General features: G+C 35.4%; 1 protein-coding gene across 1 annotated transcript; it reads right to left on the minus strand.

The window, feature by feature from the left end:
- Nucleotides 1–5175: 5175 nt before the first annotated feature.
- On the minus strand, nt 5176–9319 carry LOC131038779 (L-type lectin-domain containing receptor kinase IV.2-like). Its single transcript, XM_059211537.1, has 2 exons — nt 8347–9319; nt 5176–6213 (listed from the first exon to the last, which is right to left on the minus strand). The coding sequence occupies exons 1-2, from the start codon at nt 9317–9319 to the stop codon at nt 5288–5290; spliced, it is 1899 nt and encodes a 632-aa protein (XP_059067520.1). The 3' UTR covers nt 5176–5287.
- Nucleotides 9320–10764: the final 1445 nt, after the last annotated feature.

Genomic DNA, 10764 nt, shown 5'->3' on the forward strand with positions numbered 1-10764 from the left:
AGGATTGGCCTTAGTACGTCTGTGTCTAGGTAGGCTAAAATCAACAATTTTGTGATAGAAATACGTTGTCAATTGGATAATCTGTTGAGAGGACTCACTCAAACAAGTGCCCTAAGGAAGACAAATTGAAAACAAGGCTAAAATTGGCAACCATGTGATAAACATGCATCACCAATTATATAAGCTACAAAGATTATTGACTCAACAGGTTCCCTAAAGAGGATAGGATAAAATTACTAAGAAGGTCTAGGATAAGCCGTCGAATTGATTAAATTTGGTGAGTGCTCTAGCAAGATAGGTTGCAAAGTTGACTATACAATAAGTCGTCAAATTGATAGAATCCGGTGAGTGCTCTAGCAAGATAGGATCAAGTGCAATGCGATGTGGTCATAACTCACAAATGATGACCAAGCAACAATAGAGGATAGACAAAGGACATCTAGAGGTAGGGTTATGGGTCCACCACCACCACCACTAGTAGGGTCCACAGGCAGGGGTAGGTGAGATGATCTAGGGGCTAGACCTTCAAGTGCTTAGATTCCATCGAGGCCTACTGACTCTGAGGGAGGGTTTTCATCATAGCGTTCTTGGATCTAGTTTTTTCTATCAGTTTTTGTGTGATGATATAGACACCTTCGAGTGATTTTGTAGTCATATGATATTTTGACATCATTGTATCATGACATTGATACTTTTGATATATATATGAGATGACCTATCCTTTGTGGCGATTATATGCATGTTTTCTTATGTGATGTTTCTATATGATTTATGATTATGTGATGATTCTATATGATGATGTAGTCTACGTATGATGCTTATGGTATAGATACATGTTTATGATTATCTATGATTACTTATATGATGCAACGAAATATATACATGATATGGTGCATTATTTTTATGTTGTTCTTATACTTATGTTATATATGAGGATGCAAATGAATGGATGGTATGCATTTGAATGCTTATATGAGGTACTAATAAGTGGTGTGTGTAGGATGTGATGCTATTATGATTTCTATATGCATATGATGAAATTTACTAACATGTGATGATGTAGATGAACACTATATGAGATGCAGATATTTTTGGCATGTCATTATTACTCAGTCATGTGATAGCAAGCTACATGGACATAGGAAAAGAAAATGGAGGACAAACGGAAAAAAGGGGGATGGAAGGTAGAAGATATGGAGGTGAAAAGAGATTTATTATGACAAATATGTTATGACCATCCAGATATGTGATCGACCTAAAAATTCATTGTACCTATTTGCATGGAGATCAAATAGTCACAAACAAGGAAATTCCCCAGTTCACACTAGACTCATACTGTCCTCATATCTTTGGACATGCCATAGTATTACTAAGAGACAATCCACAACCAACAAAATAGGTGAACATACCCCATCCTCGCCTTTCTAGTCAAAGACATCTTGGAGATAGAATCTCTAGTCAAAGACATCATGAAAAAACTAAAAGACACATCGAAAAATAAAATCAAAAGAAAACCAAGACTTGACACCAACATAAACTATAATCCTCAAGTTATTAGTGTCTCTTGCCACATATGTTAACATGTTTGATTTGGTCACAATGTTGTTTTCCTGATAAAGGATAAATAATGCTAAAAAACTAAGTTGTTGCTAGAGTTTGCTGAAAGATTATATTTAGGATTTTGCCCTAGTTACAGATTGGGCCTAATTTATTATGGAAGGAAAGGGTGAAAAGGGGTTTATTATGAATACACACATACACACACACATACACATACACACACATATATATACACACATACATACACACATATAAACACACACACACAAACACATACATACACATATGCATACACATACACATACGTGCATACACATACACATATACATACACATACACATACACACATATACACATACATACATACACACACATACACACACACATACACATGTACACACACATGTATACACATACACATACACATGTACACACACCTTAGTTACCAGAAACGAGAAACGAGAAACGCAACCGCAACCGCAACGTGACGAGAAACGGAATATTTAAAGGTTGCGTATAAGAAACGTATATATATAAAAAATTATAAAAAATTATTTTACATAAATGAAAAAGCATGGAGTTTTATATATATTTTCATTAAAAAACTTGATTTCACATAAATAAAAAATATGAAGTTAAAGTTTCTAAAATACAAAACAATAGATATATATGCATGCAAGTTTATTATAAAAATATATGTATATGCAATTTTTTATAATCAAATTCACCTTGATATTCTGAATTTTTTATAAAGCACAAACTTTTTCTAAAAATTTCAAAAAAAAATCTAAATTAATGTTAAAAACTAAATATAATCAAATTCACCTTGATATTCTGAAACATTAGTGGAAGATAAACATAAATTATATTAAGATATTACATTGCATGAACCGTAGATATTGCATTGCATGAATTGTAGATAATTATATTGAAATATTTTGCATGGGGCTGTATAATTAATGTTAGTTAAAGTTATATATTTAATGTAACTAACATGACATAGAAAACTATAATCTACATCTACTAGTTAATCTAAAGTTAAGCCATGAAACATGCAATTTCACATGCCAAAAAAATCAGTGTGTCAATGTTAAATCAATAAAAAACAATTACTTTACTGTCAAATCTGTTTAAAACATTTACTTTACTATAAAAACCTGTTAAAAACAATTACTTTACCATTTAAAACATTTACTTTACTTTAAAAACAATTACTTTACCCCACTTATAATGGAAAACAATTATTTGACTGACAAATCAAAACAATGGAAAACATATTACAAACGCTGCAGAAACGGCCGTTAGAAACGCGAAACGCGTTTCTCCCATTGAAACGCGAAACGACGGGAGACCGTCACGTTTCTGGCAACTAAGACACACACATACACAGACATACATACACATACATACATACATATATATACACACATACACACACACACATACACACACACATATACACAGATACTACACATACATACATACATACATACACACACACATACACATACACACACACACACACACATACACATACATACACACACACACACATACACACACACACATATAAATATACATACACGTACACACACATACATACGCATACACACATACACATACACACACACATACACACATACACACATGCATACATACACATACACATACACATACACATGTACATGCACATACATACACATACACGCACATATACACACACATGCACATACACATACACATACACATACATGCATACACACACATACACATATATACATACATACATACATACATACATACACACACACACAGATACACACACATACACATGTGTGTGTGTGTGTGTGTGTGTGTGTGTGTGTGTGTGTGTGTGTGTGTGTGTGTGTGTGTGTGTGTGTGTATTGACTATAATTTTTTATGGTTTAATAGTAAGGGTAATAAGAAAATGCATTTTTTTTGTCATGGGGTTCTCTTTTTATTAAGTAGATTAAAAAATATTTAATTCTAATGATCTTGGGGTTCTACTTTTTCTTGCTAAGTCTAGTGATCTTTATTTGGTAAAATTTTGAATTTTCTCTCTTTTGTATAAAATTTTACACAAATTATAGTTTGTCATATTTTCATAATTTGTAAAACATCCCCCCTGAAAAAAAGGGGGGGTGTGTGTGGTGGTGGAGGAAATTTATACACACCTTGAATTTGGGAGACTTGGTCTTCTCAGAGTTTCAATCGAACCACTTAAGCACCCAACTACTAAGTTGTGAGGGCTTAGAAATTGAGAAATTTTATAATAAACATTTTGGTCGAAACATGTGTGTCATTAGGCGCCACACGTGTGCCTTTGGGTGCCACACAGATGCCAAATAGTCTCGGTTGAACCCGTTTCTTCATAAACTATTTGGTTGGCCTCAAGTGCGACACAACTTGGTGCTTTCTCCCCTTAATATTGCATGCTTTCTTTAGTGATTGGTTTAGTAAACACTACCCCTAGGGGAAAGATTCCTCCATATTGGGATTACTTGCTCGAGGTTTCCCTCCTAACAATCTCGAGTCATTCACACATTTATTTTAGACTTTCCTAGTGACCTAAAGCACACTTGGACTTGGATTCTCTACATTTTCTTGCCCTTTCATCTCAGTGGATCTATTACTTAAAGACTTTCTATGCTTGGAATATCATTCAAAGACTAACTTACATTACTAGTTACAAAATTTACAATTTCTTCAAAACCGTTGTTCTTTTTCAACTCTAAAGACTAAAATCAATATCTTTAATAATAAAAATATCTCTTAACAATTTTCTATTGATGATTTTTTTTTTTTTCAAATCTAAACAACTAAAACTTACTTGATTACTAGAGGAATACCACACCATGAGTAGAATTTTACCCAAAAGTGCAAACTTAAAGATAACCAAGTAATAGTAGAGCAACTCTTAGAGCCACAATTAATTTTTCTCTCATCATTAATAAAGGATTTGGAGCTTACTTTCAATTGAAAAGTTCGGTGGTTGTCTCTAAACTAAAAAGGATATAAACACAAAAGTGATCATTCCTACTTCCTCAAACGTGTTGAAATCTTACAGCAAAAAAATGTTTGCTGTCGGTGTGGGAATTCAAAGAAGCGAACTTTCTTTTTTGACTTCACCGTGAATGGTCGTCGTGCGGTATGGATTCGGATGCTTGCGTGAGAGGACCAAATTCTATGTACACGAGTTATTCCACTCGGATGAAGCAATTCTACAGAAAACTGGCCAAACTTTTCATTGAGAGTGACGTTTATGAAGTGAGGTATGAAATGAGGAGTAAAAGTTTATAGATTAGTTTTATATTTAAAATTATAAATTCGTACCATTACCTTTATGAATATGTAGTTTCTTTTTTCATAAGTAGAATAGATGATCCTTTCCACACGATTCATTTATTAATTTCCAACTCTTCACATAACAGATTATCATTATAAATTATATAAATGTGTGCAGTCAGACTAATATACATTATAACAAATTGAACACTCCCTATCCCACCATTGCAACACTACTTTACTTGCTGTGTTAATATCTCAGAATCGATTAGAATACTGTGCTGTCATTGCTGGTCTAACATGCCAATTCACAAGTTTACTTTCTATAAAAAATTCACTCGCTGTTTGCTGTTGACGAATGCAAAACAGTTGGATGAAATGATTCCAACCGCATCAAACTACAATGTCAATGTAAGAATGGTTAAAAAGCTGAAGGTGCAGGAAGACCCATAGGCAAAGCAGCCTCACCGCAAAGTATCTGCAACACTTTTCTCATACCAAGCCTCTTTTGTGGATCAGGGTTTGAACAAATGAGCCCCAGTACAAGCACAATCTCAGCCTCATCCTTATCATAATTCTCCCCAAGCCTCTGATCAATAGCATCCAGTAACCTCTCATTTGCATACAGATCCCAAACCCACTCAACCAAAATCACACCTTGGGCATCTACAGGTTTCCTTCCGCAGGCAACCTCCAGCATAAGAGCCCCAAAGCTGAACACATCTGTTGAAGGAGAAGCCTTACCAGAATGTATAAGCTCAGGTGCAATGTACCCCAGAGTGCCCACCACATGAGTAGTCTGGGGTCTTTGGCTATGATCATATAACCTTGCCAAGCCAAAATCCCCCACCCGGCCGTTCAGATCAGTGTCCAACAATACATTGCTGGATTTAATGTCCCTGTGTACCACACATTTGTCCCACTGCTCATGTAAGTATAGCAGGCCGCCGGCTACATCCGTAAGAATTTTGTGTCTTTGAGGCCATGTAAGATTCATTTCTGGACTGTATAAATTTCTTTCAAGGCTTCCGTTGGATATGTAGTCGTAGATGATGAAGATGCGCTCATTTTTTCTGCACCAACCCCTGAGGGCCACTAGATTCCGGTGCTGCAGCCGCCCAAGGCTTGAAATTTCTGCCATGAATTCCTCCATTCCTTCTGCTAAATCTTTTGTGATGCATTTCACGGCGATTTCTTCGCCGGAAGGCAGAGTGCCCCTGTATACCTTTCCAAAGCCCCCATCGCCCAGAAGATTGTCGTCCCTAAAACCCTGCGGTAAAACAGAGTGGCAAATACCTTGGTCAGGAGGATTCTGTTTCACATTAAAGAAAAGAAATGTTGCGTAATATTACTTTGCAATGACCACACTTTGTAATTGATAAAGCAGGCTTCTCATCACTCACTATTGTGTCAAAAAGTGTGTAGCCTGCTAGCTGCCTTTTTCTCTGAATTTTTTTCTATTATTTAAGTTATAATTAAGGAAATTTGATTAAAAAGTGTTTCTGAATATTAAAAAAAGTTACTATTGAAATCTTTTGTGGTTTTAATAAGATATTTCTTTATTTAATATGGTTACCTTTGTGGCAAAGTTGAGCTCTTGGTAATCAAATTTATGTGGTCAATATTGCAGCTTCCATTTTTTATCGAATTCTATGTAGTCCTTCTTTTTGAGCTTGAAAAATGTGATGAGAATGAGTCCCAAGATGATAGCTACTGAACATATTATAATAATGGATCTGAACTTTGCAGAATTGTGGAACTTGGGGATTTTGAGATAAAAGGAAGGAAGATTCAAAATGTCTAGATCTGGAGCCTTATCACTACCAGTTGTGAAGCTCCATGCTAGAATGTAATGGTCCTCAACTAGAGGAGAACTACCTATTGATGCAAGATAATTCAATATTCCCCCAAAAAGTTAGACAAGAATACTAATATCTATTTTTTCTCAACTAGATGTGATATGTATTTTAGTAGAATCCATAAACAATTACATCAAAAACCACTTAAACATATTTGAGTATTTTCACCTTCTAAGAAATATTAAAATTTTCATGTTCTCTGCTCTACCATTGCTCTTTCTTTCTTTCCCACAAATATTTGCTACTTCTACTAGTTAGGTATACCCATAAAACATTACAGGTTTTTATAATTTAAACAAATAGATATAGTGAATTGTAATATATAAATCAATTAGATTCACACAATAGATGTATCTTATAGCATTTTAATATCTAATATCATGCATTCATCTAATGAAACCAAGGTCATTATTAGAAATAATAAAAACTATAATCCAAGAAATACAATTTTATAGCTACAATCACTTCTTCTCCCCTTTTTAAGAGAGGGGATTAAAGCTTAGTTACATGTGGGAAGATTTCTCATGGGCCCTTAAGGTGTGTGTCCAAGCTATAATAGCATGAACATGAGAGTGATTGTTCCTCTCCCACTAAAATAGATGGCATTAAATCCTTTTCAAGAAAGCTTTCTTCATGAAGTAATCCCCCTTCTAGAAATGATGAACCTCATATAATAACTTATATATAATTATTTTTAATATTTCATGTTTTGAAAACACTTCTATAATATTATATTAATTTATAAAACTTTAAGATCATAATAATACAAAACCTATTTTTTAACAAATCTTCGTATAGATAGTTTATATAAAACCTTCATATAGTATATAGAACCTTCATCTATATATATATATATAGATTATATATTTTTATTGATGTGACATTATAAACTGTTCCAAATTGTTATTCGAAAAGAAAGGAAAGAGGAGTCCCCCTTTGTGCTGGTTTATGTTTGTTATTCCAAGAAAAAATAATTGGGAGATTAGACTTTGAACTTCTAATAAAATAAAATTTGACGCGCAACTACAATCTTTATAGAAAGAAAGATGAAAAATCCAAATCTAAATCTTTCTTCGACACCAGAGCATTGAACTCGTTTTTCTAAGTAGCGCCTTTTGCGAGTTTTTCAATTCTTAGGTGGTAAGGGAACAGGAAAAAGTTAGCTCTCTTTTTTGACTGGACTGTGAATAGTGGTTGTGGGGGACGGGCTAAACTTATCATTTCAATCTATGCTACTAATATGTTTTACAAAACTTAGACAAATTTTGATGTATTCTTAAAAACATATCCAAACATGTAACAACACTGCATTAACATCTCAGATCTTCAAAACATACCAGACCTAAGATTGCATTATCATCTAAGATCATTAAAACTTGGAAGACATCACAAAAAGATTTATTGAAAACGAAGAGGACAAATTTTTATATACTCAATTTATTATGCCAAGATTTGTTTTCCTTGTGATGCAGCAACCATTATCTCTACGTATTCTGTGTTAGTAATAGACATGCAAGAAAATAGATTTTTGAACTTTTATTAGATGTGCAATTGTAATCTTTATAGAAAGAGGGATGAAAAATCAAGAACCTTAGGTAGTGTACAAGGGAAAAGACGTTACCTGTAGACGCAGAAAACCCAACGTACACGTACTCTTCTATAATACCGTCCAAATCCAAATCTTTCTTCGACACCAGGGCTTTCTGCGGCTTCGCCTCTCCAATTGCTGCAATACTTATGTCCAGCTGGTTAGAAGCGTCGTCATAGTCGATCCAGGCCCTTATATTATGCCCGCTCTTCAGATTAATGGGCGTCAAACTGTTCCCTTCCCAATAACCAGCAGGTTCAGCCAACAACGATTTGACGCCGTTGAGATCGATTCCCACATGGTTGCCGTCCTTGTTATCCACGCCAATGCTCTGACTTGTGTCGAATTCTGCAGCAAAAAGCTGGTTGTGGTCTTTACCGTCGCTGGATATGTTGAGGAGGCCTAGGTACTGCGTGGCGAAAGCACCGTTGAGAGCGGTGGTGGGCGTCATGACGAAGCAGAGCCCGTCGGCCCCGCCCGAGCGGGCATGTGGGACAATGGCAAATATGAAGCTTGTGCTGAATGAGATTACGGAGCCGTTTCTTTTCATGGGGACGGCCTTGTCCAAATAGGCACGGCCAATGATGCGCTTGGAGTGATTTGTGAGGCGGATTGCGTTGGATTGTATGGAGGCAGCTGCAACATATTTGATTGTGGTTGTGGTGTTGAAGTGGTTGAAGACGAAAGTTGTGTTCTGGTGAACACCCTGAGCTGCCGTTAGAATGATTGAGAGGCAGAGAATCAGAATCTGCATCTTCGCTATTGAATTAGATCTCTCTGAACATTGTTTCTTTTGAGTGGGCGGTTTGTGTTGTAATAGGTAGAAGATTCCAGAAAAACAAGCATCCTTTTTAGACTGGAAAGATAATTTTGAGTCCATATGGCGATCTTGTCGTGGAGTGAGGTAGTCGAGGAGGACTAAAAATGTTAAGATTGAATAAGAAGTCAAATAAGAAAACGTGGAGCGAGTTCCAACTCTAGTGACGCCGCAAGTTCCTAAGCCCATGTCATCGGATTTTACGTGGAACACAACTCTCTAAAAAACACGTTCTTGAATTTTACAGTGGAACACAACTCTCTCAAAAAAATGTGCAACGACAAAATTGATGGAACCATTTTTGAGGTTGTGGGGCACATTGATGGAAGTATAAAAGGTAATATTTTTTAAAAATGTAAAATTATTATTTTTTAAAAATTACATAAGAATTAGTGTAGTGTTTTTAAGCCGATAGGCTTTTAGTGGGAGAATTCCGTCGCAAAAGTGCAAGACATTCCGGTGACCGCCAGAATGTTTGCCTGCCGACGTTGTTCCCGGCGTGGTGACGTGTGGGTTGGGTTTTTGCGTCGTGAGGTGTTCGCTTGGGGTGGTGGCGGTCCATGCGCTCATTTCCCGAAGCGACATTGTCTTTAATGTTTTCCTCGCCGACCGTGTGCACGAATGTCGACGTTGTTATGGCCACTCCTAAACCCTAAAATGTATTTTGTTTTGTTGTTGTGCTAAGTGTTTTGCTTTGCAAATTTTCTGGTAACATTGGATTTAGCCGTCGAGTTAGGTTTTTTTCTCGCTGTGACTGTTTTGTTGGTGTCGTTTCTGAGCTTCTCGTTGTGAATGATTTTAGTCTGCAAGGTAAGTGTTTATTTTAAAGTTTGTTTAAATTGTAACGTATTATTTTATACTGTGCTTATGTTTTTTCGTGGTGTGCTTGCAGGGTTCTTACTTTGTTTGTGTTGTTTCACTATTTGTGGACGTCACTACTTTCACTCTGCAAGGCAGTTGTTCACTTTTACAAGTATGAGGGTTTGTGAAGGTGTTTGCTCGCTCTCTTTCGGTTATTGCTCTTTCGTCATCAAGTTAAACATCTTTGCAGTTGATAAGTGTTGTATGTTTAATGTTCTGTGGTTTAATATCCTCCGTTTTTGGCGTTATTCTATTTGTGAAGGATTTTACTTTGTAAGGTAAGTGTTTATTTTTACAGTTTATTTCATTTGCAAAGATGTTTTTTTTATAGTGTGCTTATGTATTTTTTTAGTGTCCTTGCAGGGTTATTACTTTGTTACTTTCACTCTGTTTGTGAAAGTATTTCCTCTCTCTCTCTCTCTCTCTGGAAAACTTTAAGAAACCCCTCCCTTGGACAAGGTATAAAAACTTGGTGAAAGTTGTATAATTTCGAGGAAAATTTTAATTTTACTGGCAAATTTTTGCAGTTTACTGAGAAAAATAATAATCTCCATTGGCGAATTAGCCATGATCGCTCAAAGTTTGTGAAAAATCCTGGCAAATTGTAATGTTTTTAAAACCCAACAAATATTTGCATAGGAGAATTGTAATGTTTTTAAAACCAGAAAAATATTTGCATTAGCGATTTCAACCTATTTTCAAACCATTAAAAAAAAATATTGGCGATTTCAACCTATTTTCAAACCATAAAAATAAAATATTGGTGATTTCAA

The sequence above is a fragment of the Cryptomeria japonica genome, chromosome 9, assembly GCF_030272615.1.
Source record: "Cryptomeria japonica chromosome 9, Sugi_1.0, whole genome shotgun sequence".
Classification (NCBI taxonomy): domain Eukaryota; kingdom Viridiplantae; phylum Streptophyta; class Pinopsida; order Cupressales; family Cupressaceae; genus Cryptomeria; species Cryptomeria japonica.